Source organism: Cyprinodon tularosa, unplaced genomic scaffold, assembly GCF_016077235.1.
Source record: "Cyprinodon tularosa strain WSP-4 unplaced genomic scaffold, ASM1607723v1 ctg228, whole genome shotgun sequence".
NCBI lineage: Eukaryota > Metazoa > Chordata > Actinopteri > Cyprinodontiformes > Cyprinodontidae > Cyprinodon > Cyprinodon tularosa.
The window spans coordinates 1,333,371-1,359,360 of NW_024038851.1; the positions used below are offsets into that span (position 1 = coordinate 1,333,371).

At 39.5% G+C, this 25,990-nt stretch overlaps 1 protein-coding gene across 1 annotated transcript in view; it reads right to left on the minus strand.

Moving 5' to 3' along the window:
• Positions 1–457: 457 nt before the first annotated feature.
• Positions 458–25,990, minus strand: part of LOC119784487 — a 71,077-nt gene continuing 45,544 nt past the window's right edge. Inside the window, exons 10-17 of the mRNA XM_038286544.1 lie at positions 12,353–12,400; positions 12,165–12,236; positions 9,521–9,568; positions 7,264–7,311; positions 7,076–7,147; positions 6,353–6,400; positions 5,438–5,509; positions 458–3,453 (exon numbers count right to left, since the gene is read on the minus strand). Coding sequence (XP_038142472.1) covers positions 3,379–3,453; positions 5,438–5,509; positions 6,353–6,400; positions 7,076–7,147; positions 7,264–7,311; positions 9,521–9,568; positions 12,165–12,236; positions 12,353–12,400 — 483 coding nt within the window. The 3' untranslated portion in view covers positions 458–3,378. The remainder of the gene's footprint in view (positions 3,454–5,437; positions 5,510–6,352; positions 6,401–7,075; positions 7,148–7,263; positions 7,312–9,520; positions 9,569–12,164; positions 12,237–12,352; positions 12,401–25,990) is intronic.

Below are 25,990 nucleotides of genomic sequence, written 5' to 3' on the forward strand. Positions count from 1 at the left end.
TTATAGAGACACTTGATTTTGAAAGCTGATGGTTCATCTTAAAGAGTACTAAACAGAACACCGGTTTTATGAAGTGTGTGTGAATGAAAGTGTGAATGGATTATTTTTGTTTTTCCTCTCTTTCTCATTTGTCCTGAAGTTTAATGTGCTAAAAGTGAACTGATAGCATTGTGAGCCCTTTTTGATGGCTCATTGTGGCCACGTGGTGTAGGTACAGATATTTTATAAGTTTTAAGACCCATTGTGCTCCCAGCACTGTTAACTCCATCTCATTTGACCATATAGTAAGGGCCACCACCTTGTGGTTCCATGACTCTTTGTCTCAGCAGAGCACCAACCTCCAGCTGAGTCTTAAAGAGGAATGCCGTTTTTTTTTTTTTACGTTGGGCCCTTGATTTTACGTTATTACATCATGTTCTACTCACCCATATGAGTTTTGTGTCATTTGGAGCCATTCTGAAGATATTCCGTTAGGTTATATCCAAGTAACGTCTTCCTATGGGCAACGAGTTGAAGGCACAAACTAAACTGTTCATAATGTATTCTTTACGGTATGCCAGCATCATAACATGTAGTTGAATCACTTTCCCCCACACATCTGCGGTTATATTTTTATGATATTGAGATTTTTTTTAAACAAAGCGGAGTGTGTATGACGTCATCCGAATATCTTCAGCACAGCTCCAAATGACATAAAACTCATATGGATGAGTAGAACATGATGTAATAACATAAAATCAAGGGCCCAATGTAAAAAAAAACGGCGTTCCCCTTTGTTCTTAAAACTCTTGCATCAATACTGTATTATTTAATGCATTTGTGACCCATCATCACTACCCATTGAAAGTTGAATGAAACAACATTGTTTAATTGCATTTAAATCTCTGCATTAATTGTTATTTACATATACCTCCTGCTGTTTTGAACAGACATCACTGAATGCATTATTGCATCTAGCTTAACTTGGACATTCCCTGAAAAATTCTTTGAATGGACTTTTAGATCCCCTTTCACCCTATTTCCAAAATTATTTGTTTTATCTACTTTGTGCTTTATTTTTCCAGTAGTGTGTACTGTGTGCATAGGTGTTAGATTTGCTTAAATCCTGGCTTTTAAAAAATAAAAACATCAATATTTTAAGCTGTAGTAGTTTTTGTTTATTATGCAGTAATCAATTTATCACTCAGGTCAGAGTCACCCTTCTCTCAGTAAAATTCAAATAAACAGAGAAAGTTTGGGGATTAATACATCTGCTGACAACCTAGCCTAATTCAGAGGTCAGCAACCCACAGCTCTAGAGCTGCATGTGGCTCTTTAATAACACCCTTGCAGCTCCCTGGAATAAAAAAAATAAATAATAATTTTTATTTGTTGCTTTGTGGAGAAACAATATGGAGTGCAGGAGTTAAAACAAACATTAATTATGTTTTCCAATGCTGTAAAAATGTGTATAATTTAAACCATAAAAGTAAACATTTCTGTCAATGAAGATTTGTCTCATAGCCTAAAACACACATTTTAGCCGGGGTTGGTGCGAGGAAGTGGCTGTTGTATACAAAAGGGCGGGTGTGTCTTGGGCCATTAATCCCAAAGGGGAAAAAAGGAAGATACAGTAGCTGATGAGAAAAGAGGATTCAAACAACAAGGGACCAAATCACTGGCTTTCATTACCAATGCAGAAGGATTGTCTGCATGTTTGCTTTGTAATGAAAAGTTGTCAAGTAATAAAAAGAGTAATTCAGAAAGGTGTTTCTAGGGAACGCATGCTAAATATGGAGAGTGAGAGAAAAGTGCGATTGCAGTACTCCAGAGGAGTGCATAGATAGATTTAAGAAGTAGAACAGAACTCTACTTCTACTCCTAGTTTTGTTGCAAGCATAGAAAACCATCCACAGGTAGAACAGGTTGCACTTTAAAGCAGGTATGTGAACTTTCTTTGGTGTTTCAATAATTTCATCAATGCAACAAAACCTAATACATACAAACTGCACGGTGAAGGGAGATGAAACAGCTGTGAAACTGTGAGCAGTGAACTCCATGTTGTGAGAGCGTTCTTAAACTTAAAGCACCAAATGTCGTCCAGCAGAGTAGTCACATGATGTGACATTTGCTCAAGGATAAGCATTCAATCACGAATGTTTATTGTTTATTAAAGCTCAGATAGTAATTTTTTATAGTGGGCTAATACACTTACAGCCAGTGTTGCAATACAAGGCCTATATAACACTTTTACATATTTGCAGCTCTAGACAGATTTGTTTTTATTGTCCAATTTGGCTCTTTAAACAGTTTGGGTTACCAACCCCTGGTCTAATTACTAAACTGGTGCTGACAACTGGATATTAAACAGCCCGTCAAGGAGTCTAACCCTGGCTGTAAAAGACCAAGAACCCTGGCAAGTAAGCAAATTACAGTTCTAATCCTTCTACTAATAATAATTAATTGGTTTAACTCTGTATTCTGAATGACCTATTAATAAAAATTTTGCAAAAATTCATACTTTAATTTCATGCTTTTTTTACATAAACATTAATTGTCTTTTTTGCCAAAAAGGTTAAGTTAAACACAAAACAGTTTCTGCAGAAACTGTTTATTTCTCCCCTGGGAGCAAACAATTCTCCTTACCTGTGTGAATGATAAACTGAAACCTGAGAGCAGTAGAATATAAGTGACCCGACGTGATCAGAGGCGTTAAATGTCTCAAGTTGGATTCCTGCAGAGGCTGTCAAAAGGTTTTGGACGTTTGCCTCAAACAACTTCTCATTACTCTTTTTATGTTATTCTCAAGGCTGAATCTGAGCTCTGCCACCACCATGGAGAATGGAATTACAAGCCCTTCAATCAAATTATGAAAATCTGGGAAATGTTTACCAAATGAGGTGGTCAGAAGTTGACAAAATGAGGGGTTTCCTTTTACAGCAAGGGTTTGCATTAGCGGTAGAAAATCTGGTTGAAAAATCTAATTAGAACACCGTTCTGGCCCAAGTGGTGAGGGTGTGAATTGCTATCAGTCAAAATGACCAATGGCATTCAGATATTTCCATCAACTTTCAAAAGAAAGGGTCAAATACAGAAAATATTCGGTTTACTAAACCTCTGATTACGACTGACTTTTTGGTAGCCATTTTCGTTGTGAAATTCTGGCACTGAATGTAAAAATGCTCACACCATGCCCCTGTCGAATAGGACTTTTGCTTTTTGAAGGTTTTGCAGTATCTGAACTTTTTTTTCTATATCTTCACTTAATTTATACAATATCTAGTTAACTTAGCTGAGATTGATTGATTTATCATAATAGAACTGTTCACAATCAAAGAAAAAAAAGATAAAAAAACAAGTGGCAAAATTCTTAGCCACTGTCTTACATATGGCAATCTATTATGCCTGGCTGCTTGACCCATTTGGAGCTGACTCTGCAGAACCTTCAGAATTGGATGATGTTCGCAAATTCTGCTGCAAATACAAAAAAAGAAAGGAAAATAGTTTGTAATTGTATGCAATAACTTTCATCACATACGGTCCTTAATACATGTGGCTAAATTGAATCATGGTTAAAGAAACCTCACCTGCCACCTGAAGTTGAAAGATCAGAGTTTCTGTCTGATTTCAACAACCATCAAACAGAAAATATAAATATATAAATCAAACTTCCTAACCATCAAAGCACAACCGAGTGTTGGTGCGGCTCAGGTCCATCCCTGCTTGACTCCAGTGTAGCAACTGTCCTGATAATTATTGAGATGGGATACTTATCCCTGTTAAATTATCACTAATTAAAAAAGAATATGAAACTCTAAAGAATTTGTGGACATTCAATTACTTAAGTATTGCGACTGTTGATTTCATTTATATTGGTAAAATTGTCCTTGTGCATGGTATGTGAATTATTTGGAGGTTATAAGAGTTCCCTTAGCAAAAATATATTAAAAAAACGCTATATAGGGACTAATAGATAAATGTCAGCCCTTAACTATTTGTTGGTTGTAAAGGGTAGTTACTAGGGGTGTAAATAATAATCGTTTTGTATCGATGCATCGATCCAAAAGCCGACAATCCGATGCATCGACACGTCCGCAAGATAATCGATTAATGTTTTTTTTTTTCCTCCGGTCTATTTTTATCCATTTGCTCCTGGGCGTAACTCTCCTCCCTCCCTGCGGTGCCGCTAAACCTATTTTGCCCTCCTACCGCGCTTCCTGGTTATACTCTTACAGCAGTTTGTTGCAGCAAGCTTCACACAGACATTTTTAAATTATGCTCAATATTGAAGCGTGGTCTGAGCTACACGCTGTGGGTCTAGATACGGCCGAGGCGGCGAGGAAGTGGGGGCGAGTTTAGTCCGACGACGGAGGGAAAAAAGAGCAGAGATTAAGCTGGAAAAAGGCTCCCAGCGTTCTCGCGCACCTCGCTCTTCTAGCGGGTCAAACTTCACGAGTTGTTTTCCGCAATTTCGGTCATAAAAACAAAACAAGCCGGCCTCCTGTCTGGTGCACTGTTTGCGGTCAGCTACAATCTGGGAGAGGAGCAGCGAGCGTCTCTCAAGGGGCGGTGACGTCAACACTCTGGAGCCTTCTTCTTCTTCTTTTTTTTAATGGCGGTTGGCAAACAACTTATAGGTGCATTACCGCCACCTTCCAGAATGGAGTATGGACCAGACAAACTATTATATTCTCCCTAAAATACCCGTTCTTCTTAGAAAATTAAAAATACTACCAAAAACTACATCCCCAGATGACCTTTGAAACAATTCCCTTATATCTAGTTTACTTTTATTCCTGTCTAACTCTCTACACAACATCTCTCTTTCCTGAGTATATTTATTAAATTCTAAAAAAATATGTTGGACAGTTTCTCTGGAGCCGAGGTATTGCATTGAACTCATTACACTGATATTGTGCAGTATTTTTGCAGTATTTTTTGATGCAACTGTTCTACTTCTGTTATTTGCTGTTGTTTCTAAAGAAAATGCATAACGATATTACAGCTTTCATTGATTTATTTCAAACTTGAAACTTTGTTTAGCCTGTAAGGTGTAAAAAAAAAAAAAATAATAATAATAAAAAAAAAATTAATCGATTAATCGAATCGAATCGAATCGTGGTGTATTCTTAAGTATCGAAAATAATCGAATCGTTGGGTCAGGAAATCGATACTGAATCGAATCGCCATGATGGATGTGATTTACACCCCTAGTAGTTACTGTTTGAGCTACTTAGTTACTATGTTGATGCTGTTGCAGCAGAGGGGCTTAGCTCGACAACAGTCACGAGCAGCTGGTGGAGAATATTATAGGACTGTTAAAAGCGTGATCTTATCATAAGTCTTACACTACTTTTGTCCCGAACTAAAATTTGTCAGGCAAGGGTCTTAAGTCTAACAAAAAGTATTTGCATATTATAATGGATCTAAAACATGAGGAGCCTTAACCAAATCTTACCTGTGATGTAGAACCAACAAGATCACCGTTGATGGAGCGCTGCTGAACATCTGGTCTAAAATCTTCGGTGTCCTGTATAAACATTTATTTATTCCCAAAATGAGGACAATTAACTATAAAGAAAAGAAGCCTTTTAAGCATTACTTGATCTATTTTATGAATCCAGTCTCATATGCTTCATTAATAAATCTTTTAGGTGGTAACCTGAAATAGTGGGTAGCTATGCTTTTTATTGAAACATGACTTGATGACTACTGTTTTCTCCTAAGAGCTAAAGCAAATTGAATTCAATTCAATTCAGTTTATTTATATGGTGCCAATTCACAAGACATGTAATGTCAAGGGACTTTTCAATACAGCCAGATCATACAGTCAAGTTGTTTCAAAGTTTTCTATTTAAAGAAAACCAGCTGATTGCATCAACTCCTTTACTCAAAGGGAAATCCCTCACACCAAGCATGCTTGTAGTGACAGTGGAGAGAAAAAAACTCCCTTTTAACAGGAAGAGACCTCCAGCAGAACCAGACTCAGTTTGAGCGGCCATCTGCAGAGGCCAACAGGGGTCCAAGGACACAGAAACATACATTCAGAAAGAAGCAGAGATACTACTTTCAACTTTCAACCAGCTCCACAGGCAGCCCCATCCAGATAACACACAGCCAGGCAGAAGAGCTCATAGCCAGCCCCCACGTCAGAACACGAACAGAACACATCCAGTTAGTCATAGTCAGAGAAACAGGACTACACGGAAAAAGAGGCAGAGTTCGAACATCTATAAAAAAAGGTGTTGATGGCAGCAGCACGGCTTATTTTTCTCTCTTGGATGGTGTCACATCTAAAAGGGAACAGACCAGATCAAGCTACTATGAGAAAAAGCAGAGAGAGCATAGCTCATGGCTGAAAAAAAAATCTTACCTGCTGTCTGTTGATCATTGATGTGAATCGCTCTCTCATTCTGGAAACCTACAAACAGAAACATCTATCAGTCATAGGGCATAGATAATTTTTTTAAAATCTAGAATAATCTCACTGTAATCTTGGGCTTAATCTAGATTAAAATGGCTCATTTGAATTCTGCCAAAGGAGTTGCTGAATCAGAATCACAATTATATTATTAATCCCTTGCGGGAAATTTTTTCTTGCAGTGCAATCGGTTACCGAGGAGAGAAAAATAAAATTGTAAGTACAAATATGATATTAGAATAAAATAAATAGAATAAATAAATAAAAGTAAGTCTTTGAACAGGTTTCTGAAGCCAGGTGGCACAATAGACCAGGGACTCATCTCCTGTTTCCAAAATAGATGACAAACTGCTGCAGAAAGCTTTTCTACATGGTAACTGGTGATAAAAAAAAATAATTCAGTAAGATATAACTGTGTTTAATAGCTCTTAATTCAGAAAAATGTTAAGCAGGACTCACCTGAAAACTTTATTAATGAAGCTTGTTAAACTAGATTTAAAAAATCTAGTTTAACAAGCAGGCAGTCAGGTATCTCTTGGCATAACACCTGCAGAGAGCTCCTTGCCAGCAGGGGCTACAGCTTGCTGCAAGTAGGGCAGCTCCCATTTGCAACAACTGAAAAATGTTGCAAATTATGATGGATCTAAAATATCAGGAGCCTTAACCGAATCCTACCTGTGATGTGGAACCAGCAAGATCATCGTTGATGGGGCATTGCTGAATAGCTGGTCTCAAAACTTCATTGACCTGTATAAACATTTATTTTTTAAATCTAGTTTAACAAGCTTCATTAATGAAGTTTTCAGATGAGTCCTGCTTTTTCCTCTTCTATAAAGCTAATTTAATTATTGAAAAAATCTTACCTGCAGTCTGTTGGTCGTTGATGTGAATCGCTCTCTCATTCTGGCAACCTATACAAAGAAACATCTATTAGTCACACAAACATTTTCAACATTACCACCCAGATGAGTGTTGTAACTAACCATTTTTAACCTTTTGTGACCTCTGTGTAGCCACTTTTTTGTTCTCAAATAAAAACACCCACACACCTGGGTTGCCAAGAGGATATGTCTTGCAAAATTGCTTCTCCTAAGTGGGATCGGGAAGCTTTGATTTTGCTTTAGGAACTGTTGTGGGGGCTTACAGGTTTAGGAATAAGGCAATACAAGCATCTTTGAATCAACACTTTAAGTTTGTGTTTGGTTGTCAGGATGTTATGCTGGTTACTGAGCAGAGTTTTGTGTGTTAGATGTTCCAAAAAAGTAAAAAAAACAATCCACTGGACTTTGTTTCCAGGTTTGAAGGCGTTTCACTTCCCATCCAAGAAGCATTTCAATTACAAATGTGAATGGAAATGCCTGTGAAGCAAAACATCTTCAAACTTGGAAACAAAGTCCAGTGGATTTATTTTTAACTTTTTTACCATTATTATGATCTGGATGACTGAGAATCTGTTGGGATCTGGAGCTGTACCACCTTCCTCCAGCAGAGTGCGCCGTGGGTTCCCTAGAGCTGGAGTCGTCCAGCACACCTGAGGCGCATCTTCTCATCAGAGACCTGCCCTATATAACCTGCTGCCAGACCTTGCTTCGACGCTGCAGTGTTGACCTAGTTTGGTTAGCGACCTGAGCCTTGAACCAGAGAATCTTTGCTGTCTCCTTAGAGAGATCTGATTCTAATTCTCCCTTGTTTTTTGCCTCACAGGAAACCTGTCTCTACCTGAGGCTCTGGATGAGCTTAACCTGCCGAGATTGCCCTCGTGAGCCAAACCTGAAGATTCCTATGTGGATTCCCCTGCAGCTCTTGGCTAAGAGCTGGAAACTTAGATCAAGGTCTGCCCTAAAGTCAGAAGCAAGACGCTGCAGCAGCTCTTGGACTCTGCTGAACAAACAGTCTCTGGATCCATAAGTTCCCTCTCTCTCAAAGAGAAACCCGGACTCCTTCAAGGTATTCATTTGAATAATCTAAGACTCATAACTCATCAGTTCGTCTCCTAATCAAACTATCATCCCTGCAGACTCCAGTGAACCAGCCCTGACCAGTTCCAGTTAATGTACATGATTCTTGTGTTTGTGCAAACAATAAACTCTGTTAAACGTTTACCCAGCCTCCGTGTGTGTTCTGCATTTTGGGCTAAGTTCTGAGACCCATCATGACAGAATCTTTACAAACATGTGTGTTAATTGAAGTTCCTTTTTTCCCTCCCCCCACAATAAAGTAAAAAGTATTGCTACTTATTTATCAGACAGACAAAAACATGGAGAGTAATGTCTTTATTATAACTGTAGTGGATTACCAAGCCAAGTTTAATTTGGGGTCCATTAAAGGTTGTGAAATTTAATATCAAAGATTTAAACAGCACTATATAAATAAAAGCGATTTATTTGTACTTAAAAAAATAAAAACAGATATTGCACACTTACAAGAGCCATTTATCAGAGAGGGAGCTTAAAAAGCTCAAAAGAGACTGGGTGGGCAGGTTTTCTACTCTTTATTCGGTTCAAAGTTGAGAGGAACAGCAATCTTGCCACATTAAAAACATCCCGTTTATTGCTATTAAATCTATGGCTGACCCTTCATCTAGCTATATTCAATACGATGGCAAATGTTTTTGGAATACTGGACTTTTATGATTGCATCAACTCCTTGACTCAAAGGAAATCCCTCACACCAAGCATGCTTGTAGTGACAGTGGAGAGGAAAAACCTCCCTTTTAACAGGAAGAAACCTTCAGCAGAACCAGACTCAGTGTGAGCGGCCAACTGCAGAGGCCAACAGGGGTCCAAGGACACAGAAACATACATTCAGAAAGAAGCAGAGATACTAAAGGCAACTTTCAACCAGCTCCACAGGCAGCCCCATCCAGATAACACACAGCCAGGCAGAAGAGCTCATAGCCAGCCCCCACGTCAGAACACATCCAGTTAGTCATAGTCAGCGAAACAGGACTACACAGAAAAAGAGGCAGAGTTTGAACATCTATAAACAAAGGTGTTGATGGCAGCAGCACGGCTTATTTTTCTCTCTTGGATGGTGTCACAGCTAAAAGGGAACAGACCAGATCAAGCTACTATGAGAAAAAGCAGAGAGAGCATAGCCATGGCTGAAAAAAAATCTTACCTGCTGTCTGTTGGTCATTGATGTGAATCGCTCTCTCATTCTGGAAACCTACAAACAGAAACATCTATCAGTCTTACGGCATAGATAATTGAAAAAAAATCTAGATTAATCTCACTGTAATCATGGGTTTAATCTAGATTAAAATGGCTCATTTGAATTCTGCAAAAGGAGTTGCTGAATCAGAATCACAATTATATTATTAATCCCTTGCGCAACATTTTTTCTGGCAGTGCAATCAGTTACAGAGGAGAGAAAAATAAAATTGTAAGTACAAATATGATATAAGAATAAAATTAAAATAAGATTAGAAAGACATGTATGTCCTACCTAGATAATAAGTAAATAAATAAAAGTCTTTAAACTGCTTTTTCAAGCCAGGTGGCACAATAGACCAGGGGCTCATCTCCTGTTTCCAAAATAGATGACAAACTGCTGCAGAAAGCTTTTCTACAATGGTAACTGGTGATAAAAAAAGATAATTCAATAAGATATAATTGTGTTTAATAACTGTTAATTAAGATAAACGTGACTTCTGAACTTTAGGCCTACATAATAGGTCACGATTATCTGTTTACAGTCAGTAGCTTTGTGTCAGTCAGTCCAAGCTCTATTTCTACTTTTTTCACCAGTCACTCAGGCAGTCACTATAATGTCCTGTGAGGCTGGAGTAGCAGCAAGGGCTGCTGGGTACTGTCAAGATAGGGAAAACATCACCATTTTATCCAAATTTTGTGTGAAAGAGCGTTGTTTATGTAAGTAGTCTGTTCAGACTAAGCTAACATTATGTTCTGGAGGTTGCAGCTCTAAGTGTGAACATTGGCATCATCGGAAGCATGTTTCACCAGTTGAATATAAAGGAACAAGCATATATATCTTGGGATTTTGCATTGCATAAACGAAGAGCATCGTTGCTGGACCTTGGTTTCAGCATGAATTACTTGCTGGCAAAATGCTACAATATGAAGGAGAAAGTCATCATCAATATAGACTAAGCTCCCAACCTAACTTTGAGAAAAGTTAGGTTGGGAGCTTAGTCTATATTGATGTTGGTGAGTTGGTGAGAGCGTTTTAGCGTTTCCCTAGTGATTCTTTCTTCTGATTCCGTTCCCTCTCACCCACTGGCCTTGTGTGTCCCTGCCTGATCTGACCCCCTGAACCTCAGTTGGACTCCTGCTGGATTCTGCCTCTCTGTGCGTTTCTGTCTGAGCTGGACGGTGATGCACGGGACTCTGAACCTGTCTTCCAAAGTTCATGTTTGTCTGACCTGGATGATCGACGTACATGACTCTGAACCTGTCCTCCAAAGTGCATTTCTGTCTGAGCTGGATGCTCAACGCATGGGACTCTGAACCTGCCTTCACGCTCTGATGGATCCCTCAGCCCCGGATGTGTCCGTTCCTGAGTGCACCAATCAGTTAAACCAAGTAAGTGACTCACTCTAATAATCATCTTCTGATTATTAGAGTCATCACTTCAATATTGTTCTCTTCCTTTTCTTCCTTTGGTTTTATTTTACTTCCTGCTGTTTTGTTTTCTGTGGCATTTTATGCTTGTACTTTTTAGCTCCCTGTTTTTAATGTTTTTATCTGCCTGTACAGTGTCCTTGGGTGTTGTGATAAGGCGCTTTCAAATAAAATGTATTATTATAGTTATTATTATTATTATTCTGTTAAGATGATCGTAGTCACTGACCTGTTTTTTTCCCACAACCAGAGTGTCTGAGATTGGGCAGTGCCCCGCCGCCCTCCTGCAGCAGCCACGAGCCGCAGATCCACAGCAGTGTGCTTCTGTCCTGTTTGTGTTAATAAACGTTTTGAACTTTCCTACTGGCTGTCTCACCTTGAATACTGGGCCCATCTGTCTCATTTCATGACTATATATATATAAAATCCTCAAATTAGGCCAAAAGGTTTTTTGCCCAGTGGACAGTACTTCAACAGAATGGATCATACCCACCATGGTTTGAAAAACAAGGGGTTGTTCTTATCAACAATCTTCCGATGTCTCATTTATGGGGGCCAGACTAAATTACACTTTTAATCTCACATTTAGTCTGGTTTGTCAGGCTACAGAACGGGGGTAAACAATACTTGGAAGTCCGGAAGCAAAAACTTGTCATAATCTGATAATCAAAATATGCATGTTCACTAGAAATTTCTTACACAGCTCGAATACTCTGGCACCGTTAGCTGGGAACAGGCAGCTGATATAGGAAACAGGAACAGGTGGATCTGATGTATGAAAATTAGCGCTTGGCGGAGCTAAGCAGGTGGAAGAAATGACCCAAATCCAGTGCCAAGATCATGACACTCTTGTGCATTTCTGAATTAGTCTCGTTCCCACTCTTGATTTGCCGTGCTGATTCTGTCCACTAAAACCCTCAAGTTGCGGGCACCCATGCATGAGAAATATGGAAACATTAAGAATATGTTTATAAGTTCCATTTTTGTTCAAATTTCATCAGTGTGTGAGAGGGGAGGTGATTCTCGGCAGGCAGGTATCTCTTGGCATAACACCTGCAGAGAGCTCCTTGCCTGCAGGGGCTACAGCTTGCTGCAAGTAGGACAGCTCCCATTTGCAACAACTGAAAAATGTTGCAAATTATGATGTATCTAAAATATCAGGAGCCTTAACCGAATCCTACCTGTGATGTGGAACCAGCAAGATCATCGTTGATGGGGCATTGCTGAATAGCTGGTCTCAAAACTTCATTGACCTGTATAAAAATTTATTTTTTAAATCTAGTTTAACAAGCTTCATTAATAAAGTTTTCAGATGAGTCCTGCTTTTTCCTCTTCTATAAAGCTAATTTAATTATTTAAAAAATCTTACCTGCAGTCTGTTGGTCGTTGATGTGAATCGCTCTCTCATTCTGGCAACCTATACAAAGAAACATCTATTAGTCACACAAACATTTTCAACATTACCACCCAGATGAGTGTTGTAACTAACCATTTTTAACCTTTTGTGACCTCTGTGTAGCCACTTTTTTGTTCTCAAATAAAAACACCCACACACCTGGGTTGCCAAGAGGATATGTCTTGCAAAATTGCTTCTCCTAAGTGGGATCGGGAAGCTTTGATTTTGCTTTAGGAACTGTTGTGGGGGCTTACAGGTTTAGGAATAAGGCAATACAAGCATCTTTGAATCAACACTTTAAGTTTGTGTTTGGTTGTCAGGATGTTATGCTGGTTACTGAGCAGAGTGGTGTGTGTTAAATGTTCCAAAAAAGTTAAAAAATAATCCACTGGACTTTGTTTCCAGGTTTGAAGGCGTTTCAATTCCCATCCAAGAAGCTTTTCAATTACAAATGTGAATGGAAATGCCTGTGAACCAAAACATCTTCAAACTTGGAAACAAAGTCCAGTGGATTTATTTTTAACTTTTTTTTACAATTATTATGATCTGGATGACTGAGAATCTTTACAAACATGTGTGTTAATTGAAGTTCCTTTTTTCCCTCCTCCAACATTAAAGTAAAAAGTATTGCTACTTATTTATCAGACGGACACAAACATGGAGAGGAATGTGTTTATTATGGCTGTAGTGGATTACCTTTATTATAGCCAAGTTTAATTTGGGGTCCATTAAAGGTTGTGAAATTTAATATCAAAGATTTAAACAGCACTATATAAATAAAAGCGATTTATTTGTACTTAAAAAAATAAAAACAGATATTGCACACTTACAAGAGCCATTTATCAGAGAGGGAGCTTAAAAAGCTCAAAAGAGACTGGGTGGGCAGGTTTTCTACTCTTTATTCGGTTCAAAGTTGAGAGGAACAGCAATCTTGCCACATTAAAAACATCCCGTTTATTGCTATTAAATCTATGGCTGTCTCTTCATCTAGCTATATTCAATACGATGGCAAATGTTTTTGGAATACTGGACTTTTATGAACATTCATGAGCCTAAATTGAGAATGTCTTATTTATGCTGAAGAGCTTTCTTCACAAGCACCAGATTTTATGTAGTGTGAAGGGGTTTTAACTTCTGTGTTATACTTTGCTTGGTAGATCTTTAGACAGATCCAAAATAGCAATTTCATTTGGAAGGACTTCAGTTTAAAGGCGTCTTGAGGCAGATGCATATACCGGATAGAGGTTATTTATTATATTCATATTCCCACAACCCCATACTGCGATAGTTAACTTCTTGATTTCAAGTCAGACATTTCATCATGTGATAGACAGTGAGTACCTTCCAAGCCTACTTATTGACCCTAGGCATAGATGGCCTTGACAAGGTTCTATGAACAATGATGATAGCATCTGTCTCTCCCTGTATCTCTGATTCCAATATATTTTTGGTTAAGCCCTGGCGATTAAATCCATTTTATTACTTTGTTCTGCTTCTTGTCATGTCTGAGTAAAATTTATTTAATTTCAGGTGTTTCTGTTTAACAGAAAATGTTGGTGTTCCTGAGATAAATTTCAAAGAGTCAAAGAGACATTATTTGTCAAAAGGTCTGGAGTGGCACTCCAGTAGGGTGAGATTTCAGTTTTGGTATAGCCCATCCAAGAAAAAACACTAAACCTAGGATTAACTAGATCCCTCCTGTGAGGTAAAACCAACAGGACCATTCTTGATAGATCAATGCTGATCAGCTGGTCTTTAATCTTAATTTTATTCTATGTTCCAAGTGTAAGAAAGATTATTTAATCTGAGGAAAATCAAACGTTTTTCTTAAAGCATTAACAGTCCTGTTTTCTAACATAGTCTCCTATGTCCTAAGAATGTGTCTTTAAGGTGGTAACAAATTAACTGGTATACTTTTTATTATGATCCCATGACTTCTGCTTTGTTTCTTAGCAATAAATTGAATTGAATCATGGTTAAAGAAACCTCACCTGCCACTTGAAGTTGAAAGATCAGAGTTTCTGTCTGATTTCAACAACCATCAAACAGAAAATATAAATATATAAATCAAACTTCCTAACCATCAAAGCACAACCGAGTGTTGGTGCGGCTCAGGTCCATCCCTGCTTGACCCCACTGTAGCAACGTCCTGATAATTATTGAGATGGGATACTTATCCCTGTTAAATTATCACTAATTAAAAAAGAATATGAAACTCTAAAAAATTTGCGGACATTCAATTACTTAAGTATTTTCCACTGTTGATTTCATTTATATTGGTAAAATTGTCCTTGTGCATGGTATTTGAATTATTTGGAGGTTATAAGAGTTCCCTTAGCACAAATATATTTAAAAAAGGCTATATAGGGACTTATTTTTCCTAGTCTCTAAGATCTTTCTAGCTCGGATACTCGGTGTAAGTTGTGAAACAGATAAATGTCAGTCCCTAACTATTTGTTGGTTGTAAAAGGTAGTTACTGCTTGGGCTACTTAGTTACTGTTTTTATGCTGTTGCAGCAGAGGGGCTTAGCTCAACAACAGTCATGAGCAGCTGGTGGAGAATATTTTATGACTGTTGAAAGCATGATCCTATCGTAAGTCTTGCACTACTTTGGACCTGAACTAAAATTTGTCAGGCAAGGGTCTTTAGTCTAACAAAAAGTATTTGCATATTATAATGGATCTAAAACATGAGGAGTCTTAACCAAATCTTACCTGTGATGTAGAACCAACAAGATCACCGTTGATGGAGCGCTGCTGAACATCTGGTCTAAAATCTTCGGTGTCCTGTATAAACATTTATATATTCCCAAAATGAGGACAATTAACTATAAAGAAAAGAAGCATTTTAAGCATTACTTGATCTATTTTATGAATCCAGTCTCATATCCTTCATTAATAAATCTTTTAGGTGGTAACGTGAAATAGTGGGCAGCTATGCTTTTTATTGAAACATGACTTGATGACTACTGTTTTCTCCTAAGAGCTAAAGCAAATTTAATTCAATTTAGTTTATTTATATGGCGCCAATTCACAAGACATGTAATGTCAAGGCACTTTTCAATACAGCCAGATCATACAGTCAAATTGATTCAAAGTTTTCTATTTAAGGAAAAACCAGCTGATTGCATCAACTCCTTTACTCAAAGGAAATCCCTCACACCAAGCATGCTTGTAGTGATAGTGGAGAGGAAAAACCTCCCTTTTAACAGGAAGAAACCTTCAGCAGAACCAGACTCAGTGTGAGCGGCCAACTGCAGAGGCCAACAGGGGTCCAAGGACACAGAAACATACATTCAGAAAGAAGCAGAGATACTACTTTCAACTTTCAACCAGCTCCACAGGCAGCCCCATCCAGATAACACACAGCCAGGCAGAAGAGCTCATAGCCAGCCCCCACGTCAGAACACGAACAGAACACATCCAGTTAGTCATAGTCAGCGAAACAGGACTACACAGAAAAAGAGGCAGAGTTCGAACATCTATAAACAAAGGTGTTGATGGCAGCAGCACAGCTTATTTTTCTCTCTTGGATGGTGTCACATCTAAAAGGGAACAGACCAGATCAAGCTACTATGAGAAAAAGCAGAGAGAGCATAGCCACGGCTGAAAAAAAATCTTACCTGCTGTCTGTTGGTCATTGATGTGAATCGCTCTCTCATTCTGGAAACCTACAAACAGAAACATCTATCAGTCATACGGCATAGATAATTGAAAAAAAATCTAGATTAATCTCACTGTAATCATGGGTTTAATCTAGATTAAAATGGCTCATTTGAATTCTGCAAAAGGAGTTGCTGAATCAGAATCACAATTATATTATTAATCCCTTGCGCGACATTTTTTCTGGCAGTGCAATCGGTTACCGAGGAGAGAAAAATAAAATTGTAAGTACAAATATGATATAAGAATAAAATTAAAATAAGATTAGAAAGACATGTATGTCCTACCTAGATAATAAGTAAATAAATAAAAGTAAGTCTTTAAACAGGTTTCTCAAGCCACGTGGCACAATAGACCAGGGGCTCATCTCCTGTTTCCAAAATAGATGACAAACTGCTGCAGAAAGCTTTTCTACAATGGTAACTGGTGATAAAAAGAGATAATTCAATAAGATATAATTGTGTTTAATAACTGTTAATTAAGATAAACGTGACTTCTGAACTTTAGGCCTACATAATAGGTCACGATTATCTGTTTACAGTCAGTAGCTTTGTGTCAGTCAGTCCAAGCTCTATTTCTACTTTTTTCACCAGTCACTCAGGCAGTCACTATAATGTCCTGTGAGGCTTGAGTAGCAGCAAGGGCTGCTGGGTACTGTCAAGATAGGGAAAACATCACCATTTTATCCAAATTTTGTGTGAAAGAGCGTTGTTTATGTAAGTAGTCTGTTCAGACTAAGCTAACATTATGTTCTGGAGGTTGCAGCTCTAAGTGTGAACATTGGCATCATCGGAAGCATGTTTCACCAGTTGAATATAAAGGAACAAGCATATATATCTTGGGATTTTGCATTGCATAAACGAAGAGCATCGTTGCTGGACCTTGGTTTCAGCATGAATTACTTGCTGGCAAAATGCTACAATATGAAGGAGAAAGTCATCATCAATATAGACTAAGCTCCCAACCTAACTTTGAGAAAAGTTAGGTTGGGAGCTTAGTCTATATTGATGTTGGTGAGTTGGTGAGAGCGTTTTAGCGTTTCCCTAGTGATTCTCTCTTCTGATTCCGTTCCCTCTCACCCACTGGCCTTGTGTGTCCCTGCCTGATCTGACCGCCTGAACCTTAGTTGGACTCCTGCTGGATTCTGCCTCTCTGTGCGTTTCTGTCTGAGCTGGACGGTGACGCACGGGACTCTGAACCTGTCTTCCAAAGTTCATGTTTGTCTGACCTGTATGATCGACGTACATGACTCTGAACCTGTCCTCCAAAGTGCATTTCTGTCTGAGCTGGATGCTCAACGCATGGGACTCTGAACCTGCCTTCACGCTCTGATGGATCCCTCAGCCCCGGATGTGTCCGTTCCTGAGTGCACCAATCAGTTAAACCAAGTAAGTGACTCACTCTAATAATCATCTTCTGTTAAGATGATCGTAGTCACTAACCTGTTTTTTTCCCACAACCAGAGTGTCTGAGATTGGGCAGTGCCCCGCCGCCCTCCTGCAGCAGCCATGAGCCGCAGATCCACAGCAGTGTGCTTCTGTCCTGTTTGTGTTAATAAACGTTTTGAACTTTCCTACTGGCTGTCTCACCTTGAATACTGGGCCCATCTGTCTCATTTCATGACTATATATATATAAAATCCTCAAATTAGGCCAAAAGGTTTTTTGCCCAGTGGACAGTACTTCAACAGAATGGATCATACCCACCATGGTTTGAAAAACAAGGGGTTGTTCTTATCAACAATCTTCCGATGTCTCATTTATGGGGGCCAGACTAAATTACACTTTTAATCTCACATTTAGTCTGGTTTGTCAGGCTACAGAACGGGGGTAAACAATACTTGGAAGTCCGGAAGCAAAAACTTGTCATAATCTGATAATCAAAATATGCATGTTCACTAGAAATTTCTTACACAGCTCGAATACTCTGGCACCGTTAGCTGGGAACAGGCAGCTGATATAGGAAACAGGAACAGGTGGATCTGATGTATGAAAATTAGCGCTTGGCGGAGCTACTGTAAGCAGGTGGAAGAAATGACCCAAATCCAGTGCCAAGATCATGACACTCTTGTGCATTTCTGAATTAGTCTCGTTCCCACTCTTGATTTGCCGTGCTGATCTGTCCACTAAAACCCTCAAGTTGCGGGCACCCATGCATGAGAAATATGGAAACATTAAGAATATGTTTATAAGTTCCATTTTTGTTCAAATTTCATCAGTGTGTGAGAGGCGAGGTGATTCTCGGCAGGCAGGTATCTCTTGGCATAACTCTCACCCACTGGCCTTGTGTGTCCCTGCCTGATCTGGCCGCCTGAACCTCAGTTGGACTCCTGCTGGATTCTGCCTCTCTGTGCGTTTCTGTCTGAGCTGGACGGTGACGCACGGGACTCTGAACCTGTCTTCCAAAGTTCATGTTTGTCTGACCTGGATGATCGACGTACATGACTCTGAACCTGTCCTCCAAAATGCATTTCTGTCTGAGCTGGATGCTCAACGCATGGGACTCTGAACCTGCCTTCACGCTCTGATGGATCCCTCAGCCCCCGATGTGTCCGTTCCTGAGTGCACCAATCAGTTAAACCAAGTAAGTGACTCACTCTAATAATCATCTTCTGTTAAGATGATCGTAGTTACTAACCTGTTTTTTTCCCACAACCAGAGTGTCTGAGATTGGGCAGTGCCCCGCCGCCCTCCTGCAGCAGCCACGAGCCACAGATCCACAGCAGTGTGCTTCTGTCCTGTTTGTGTTAATAAACGTTTTGAACTTTCCTACTGGCTGTCTCACCTTGAATACTGGGCCCATCTGTCTCATTTCATGACTATATATATATAAAATCCTCAAATTAGGCCAAAAGGTTTTTTGCCCAGTGGACAGTACTTCAACAGAATGGATCATACCCACCATGGTTTGAAAAACAAGGGGTTGTTCTTATCAACAATCTTCCGATGTCTCATTTATGGGGGCCAGACTAAATTACACTTTTAATCTCACATTTAGTCTGGTTTGTCAGGCTACAGAACGGGGGTAAACAATACTTGGAAGTCCGGAAGCAAAAACTTGTCATAATCTGATAATCAAAATATGCATGTTCACTAGAAATTTCTTACACAGCTCGAATACTCTGGCACCGTTAGCTGGGAACAGGCAGCTGATATAGGAAACAGGAACAGGTGGATCTGATGTATGAAAATTAGCGCTTGGCGGAGCTAAGCAGGTGGAAGAAATGACCCAAATCCAGTGCCAAGATCATGACACTCTTTTGCATTTCTGAATTAGTCTCGTTCCCACTCTTGATTTGCCGTGCTGATTCTGTCCACTAAAACCCTCTAATTGCGGGCACCCATGCATGAGAAATATGGAGACATTAAGAATATGTTTATAAGTTCCATTTTTGTTCAAATTTCATCAGTGTGGGAGGCGAGGGGGATTTTCGGCCAGGAGGGGATCTCTTGGCATAACTCTCCACCCAAAATGGCCCTTGTGTGTCCCCCGCCCGATCTGGCCCCCCTGAACCCCAGTTGGACTCCTGGCCCTTTGGGTTTGGGCCCCTCTTGGTGCGTTTCTGTCTGAAACTGGACGGGGACGCAAAGGGACTTTGAACCTTTTCTTCCAAAGTTTTATGTTTGGGCTGACCTTTTGGGTGATCCCCGTACAGGGCCCTTGGGAAACCCCGTCCTTTCCCAAAATGCATTTCTGCTGAAACTGGATTGGGTTTCCCCATGGGACTTTGAACCCGCCCCACGCTTTTGATGGATCCCCCAGCCCCCGAATTTTTCCCCTTCCTGAGTGCACCAAATTCAGTTTTTTAAACCAAATAAGTGACTCACTCTAATTTAAACTCTTCTGTTAAGTGACGTAGTTTTCTAACCTGTTTTTTCCCCCAAACCAGAGTGTCTGAGATTTGGGCCCGTGGCCCCCGCCCCCCTCCTGCAGCCCGCCCGAGCCACAGATCCACAGCAAATTGGGTTTGTCCCGTTTGTGTTAATAAACGGGTTTTTAAAAATTTTTCCCCACTGGCTGTCTCAAACCCTTGGGAAAGCTTTGGGGGATCTGGGTTTTTTCATTTATGACTTTTATTTTATTAAAAACCTCAAATTAAAGGGCCAAAAAAAGGGTTTTTTTCCCAGTGGAAGTACTTCAACAGAATGGTCATACCCACCCTTTGGGGGTTTAAAAAACCAAGGGGGGTTTTTCCCTTTTCAACAATCTTTCCTTTTGTTCATTTTTGGGGGGGGGCCCGACTAAATTACACTTTTTAATTCACAAATTTTTTTTTGGTTTGTCAGGCTACAAAGGGAAAGGGGGGGGAAAAAAATACTTGGGGAAGGGGCCGGAAAAACAAAAACTTTTTCATAATCTGATAATCAAAATATGCCCTGTTCACTTAAAATTTCCCTTTCAACCCGCCGAATACTCTGGGGACCGTTTTGGCTGGGAAAAGGCAAAACTGATTAAGGGAAAACAGGAAAAGGTGGGGTCGATGTATGGGAAAAATTAGGGGGCTTGGGCCCGGGGGCTAAACAGGTGGAAGAAAAAGACCCAAATCCAGTGCCCAAAATCATGACACCCCTTTTGCATTTTTGAATTTTGTCTTTTGTTCCCACTCTTGATTTTTCCCGTGCTTTTTCTTGTCCACTAAAAAACCCCCCTAATTTGCGGGCCCATGCTGTAGAAATTGGGAAAAATTTTAAAAATAAAGTTTAATAATTCCATTTTTTTTTCAAAATTTTTAATTTAATTTTTGTGAAAAGGGGAGGTGATTTTTTTTCGGCAGGGGAGGTATCTCTTGGCCTAACCCCCTGCAGAGAGCTCCTTGCCAACAGGGGTACGCTTTGCTTGCAAGTTGGGGGGAGCTCCCCATTTGGAAAAAACTGGAAAAAAACTTGCAAATTTTGATGTAATAAAATTCAGGAAACCTTTTAAAACCGGGAAACCTACCTGTGATGTGGAAAACCCAGCAAGATCATCGTTGATTTGGGGGCCCAAAAAAATTTCTGAATAGCTGGGGCTCAAAAAATTCATTGGGCCCGAGTAAACATTTTTTTTTTTTAAAACTAGTTAAAAAAGCCTTTATTAATAAAGTTTTTTAGATGAGGGCCTTCCTTTTTTCCCCCTTTTTAAAAAAGGGGGGGTAATTTAATTATTTTAAAAAAAAATTTTCCCTAGGGGCTTTTTGGTCCCCCTTGGGTGTTTTAAACGGGGTCTTCCCCCATTTTTGGCAACCTATTTTTCCCCAAAAAAACCCCTCTATTTAGTCCAAAAACAAACCTTTTCAAAAATTACCACCCCGATGAGGGGTTGAAACTAACCCTTTTTTTAAAAACCCTTTTTTGGACCCCTGTGTTGCCAAATTTTTTTTTTTTCCAAAAAAAAAAAACAAAAAACCCCCCAAAACCCAAAAAAAACCAAAAACCCAACACCTGTTTTTATGCTTTTGCGGGGCAGAGGGGCTTAGCCCCAACAACATTCCAGACAGCTGGTGGAGAATATTTTATGCTTTTTGAAAGCATGATCCAAACGTCAGTCTTACACTACTTTGGCCCTTTAACTAAAATTTGCCCAGGCAAGGGTTTTAAATTTCCTAACAAAAAGTATTTCCACATTATAATGGATCAAAAACCCTGAGGAGTCTTAACCAAATCTAAGTAAATGAAAAACCAAAACCAAGATCCCCCCGTTGTGGGGGGCCTCCAAACATCTGGTCCGAATTTTTCGGTGTCCGAAATAAAAAATTTATTCCCAAAATAAAGGAAAATTTAAAACTATAAAGAAAAAAAAGCTTTTTAAGCATTACTTAAATCTATTTTATAATCCATTCTAAATCCCCTTCATTAATAAATCTTTTAGGTGGTAACGTGAAATAGCTATGCTTTTTATTGAAACATGACTTGATGACTACTGTTTTCTCCTAAGCCATAAAGTAAATTTAATTCAATTCAATTTAGTTTATTTATATCGCGCCAATTCACAAGACATGTAATGTCAAGGCACTTTTCAATACAGCCAGATCATACAGTCAAATTGATTCAAAGTTTTCTATTTAAGGAAAGCCAGCTGATTGCATCAACTCCTTGACTCAAAGGAAATCCCTCACACCAAGCATGCTTGTAGTGACAGTGGAGAGGAAAAACCTCCCTTTTAACAGGAAGAAACCTCCAGCAGAACCAGACTCAGTGTGAGCGGCCAACTGCAGAGGCCAACAGGGGTCCAAGGACACAGAAACATACATTCAGAAAGAAACAGAGATACTAAAGGCAACTTTTAACCAGCTCCACAGGCAGCCCCATCCAGATAACACACAGCCAGGCAGACGAGCTCATAGCCAGCCCCCACGTCAGAACACGAACAGAACACATCCAGTTAGTCATAGTCAGAGAAACAGGACTACACGGAAAAAGAGGCAGAGTTCGAACATCTATAAAAAAAGGTGTTGATGGCAGCAGCACGGCTTATTTTTCTCTCTTGGATGGTGTCACAGCTAAACAGGAAAAGACCTGATCAAGCTACTATGAGAAAAAGCAGAGACAGCATAGCTCATGGCTGAAAAAAATCTTACCTGCTGTCTGTTGGTCATTGATGTGAATCGCTCTCTCATTCTCGCAACCTATACAAAGAAACATCTATCAGTCACACAAACATTTTCAACATTACCACCCAGATGCGTGTTGTAACTAACCATTTTTAACCTTTTGTGACCTCTGTGTAGCCACTTTTTTGTTCTCAAATAAAAACACCCACACACCTGGGTTGCCAAGAGGATATGTCTTGCAAAATTGCTTCTCCTAAGTGGGATCGGGAAGCTTTGGTTTTGCTTTAGAAACTTTTGTGGGTGCTTACAGGTTTAGGAATAAGGCAATACAAGCATCTTTGAATCAACACTTTAAGTTTGTGTTTGGTTGTCAGGATGTTATGCTGGTTACTGAGCAGAGTGGTGTGTGTTAAATGTTCCAAAAAAGTAAAAAATAATCCACTGGACTTTGTTTCCAGGTTTGAAGGCGTTTCACTTCCCATCCAAGAAGCTTTTCAATTACAAATGTGAATGGAAATGCCTGTGAAGCAAAACATCTTCAAACTTGGAAACAAAGTCCAGTGGATTTATTTTTAACTTTTTTTTACAATTATTATGATCTGGATGACTGAGAATCTTTACAAACATGTGTGTTAATTGAAGTTCCTTTTTTCCTTCCCCCCACAATAAAGTAAAAAGTATTGCTACTTATTTATCAGACAGACACAAACATGGAGAGGAATGTGTTTATTATGGCTGTAGTGGATTACCTTTATTATAGCCAAGTTTAATTTGGGGTCCATTAAAGGTTGTGAAATTTAATATCAAAGATTTAAACAGCACTATATAAATAAAAGTGATTTAGTTGTACTTAAAAAAATTAAAATTGATATTGCACAGTTACAAGAGCCATTTATCAGACAGGAAGCTTAAAAAGCTCAAAAGAGACTGGGTGGGCAGGTTTTCTACTCTTTATTCGGTTCAAAGTTGAGAGGAACAGCAATCTTGCCACATTAAAAAACATCCCGTTTATTGCTATTAAATTTATGGCTGTCTCTTCATCTAGCTATATTCAATACGATGGCAAATGTTTTTGGAATACTGGACTTTTATGATTGCATCAACTCCTTGACTCAAAGGAAATCCCTCACACCAAGCATGCTTGTAGTGACAGTGGAGAGGAAAAACCTCCCTTTTAACAGGAAGAAACCTCCAGCAGAACCAGACTCAGTGTGAGCGGCCAACTGCAGAGGCCAACAGGGGTCCAAGGACACAGAAACATACATTCAGAAAGAAACAGAGATACTAAAGGCAACTTTTAACCAGCTCCACAGGCAGCCCCATCCAGATAACACACAGCCAGGCAGACGAGCTCATAGCCAGCCCCCACGTCAGAACACGAACAGAACACATCCAGTTAGTCATAGTCAGAGAAACAGGACTACACGGAAAAAGAGGCAGAGTTCGAACATCTATAAAAAAAGGTGTTGATGGCAGCAGCACGGCTTATTTTTCTCTCTTGGATGGTGTCACAGCTAAACAGGAAAAGACCTGATCAAGCTACTATGAGAAAAAGCAGAGACAGCATAGCTCATGGCTGAAAAAAATCTTACCTGCTGTCTGTTGGTCATTGATGTGAATCGCTCTCTCATTCTCGCAACCTATACAAAGAAACATCTATCAGTCACACAAACATTTTCAACATTACCACCCAGATGCGTGTTGTAACTAACCATTTTTAACCTTTTGTGACCTCTGTGTAGCCACTTTTTTGTTCTCAAATAAAAACACCCACACACCTGGGTTGCCAAGAGGATATGTCTTGCAAAATTGCTTCTCCTAAGTGGGATCGGGAAGCTTTGGTTTTGCTTTAGAAACTTTTGTGGGTGCTTACAGGTTTAGGAATAAGGCAATACAAGCATCTTTGAATCAACACTTTAAGTTTGTGTTTGGTTGTCAGGATGTTATGCTGGTTACTGAGCAGAGTGGTGTGTGTTAAATGTTCCAAAAAAGTAAAAAATAATCCACTGGACTTTGTTTCCAGGTTTGAAGGCGTTTCACTTCCCATCCAAGAAGCTTTTCAATTACAAATGTGAATGGAAATGCCTGTGAAGCAAAACATCTTCAAACTTGGAAACAAAGTCCAGTGGATTTATTTTTAACTTTTTTTTACAATTATTATGATCTGGATGACTGAGAATCTTTACAAACATGTGTGTTAATTGAAGTTCCTTTTTTCCTTCCCCCCACAATAAAGTAAAAAGTATTGCTACTTATTTATCAGACAGACACAAACATGGAGAGGAATGTGTTTATTATGGCTGTAGTGGATTACCTTTATTATAGCCAAGTTTAATTTGGGGTCCATTAAAGGTTGTGAAATTTAATATCAAAGATTTAAACAGCACTATATAAATAAAAGTGATTTAGTTGTACTTAAAAAAATTAAAATTGATATTGCACAGTTACAAGAGCCATTTATCAGACAGGAAGCTTAAAAAGCTCAAAAGAGACTGGGTGGGCAGGTTTTCTACTCTTTATTCGGTTCAAAGTTGAGAGGAACAGCAATCTTGCCACATTAAAAAACATCCCGTTTATTGCTATTAAATTTATGGCTGTCTCTTCATCTAGCTATATTCAATACGATGGCAAATGTTTTTGGAATACTGGCCTTTATGAACATTCATGAGCCTAAATTGAGAATGTCTTATTTATGCTGAAGAGCGTTCTTCACAGGCACCAGATTTTATGTAGTGTGAAGGGGTTTTAACTTCTGTGTTATACTTTGCTTGGTAGATCTTTAGACAGATCCAAAATAGCAATTTAATTTGGAAGTGTTGGGATCCTCAGGCTTGCCCACCAGAGGGCGCCGAGGATCCTCTTCTGCTCTCTTTGTTTTTCCCTTAGGGTTGGAGTTACTGTGGGGAACTGGAGATTACCCCCTGTCTCCAGCAGGATGCGCTGTGGGTCTTCTGGAGCTGGAACCTTCCTGCACACCTGTTCCTAATCCTCTTATCAGAAGACCTCTCCTTTATAAGCTCCTGCCTGACCTTGATTCCACGCCGCAGTGTTGATCTTAGTTGGTTAGCTTCCTGAGCCTCTGTTACAGATGAATCTTTGTTATCTCTCGTGTGAGATCAGATTCTAATTCTTCCTTGTCTCTGCCTCACAGGAATCCTGTCTCTTTGTGAAAGCTCTGGATGAGCTTAACCTCCTGTCTCTTCGTGAAAGCTCTGGATGAGCTTAACCCCCCGTCTCCTCGTGAAAGCTCTGGATGAGCTTAACCCCCTGTCTCCTCGTGAAAACTCTGGATGAGCAACCCCCCTGTCTCCTCGTGAAAGCTCTGGATGAGCTTAACCACCTGTCTCCTCGTGAAGCTCTGGATGAGCTTAACCACCTGTCTCCTCGTGAAAGCTCTGGATGAGCTTAACCACCTGTCT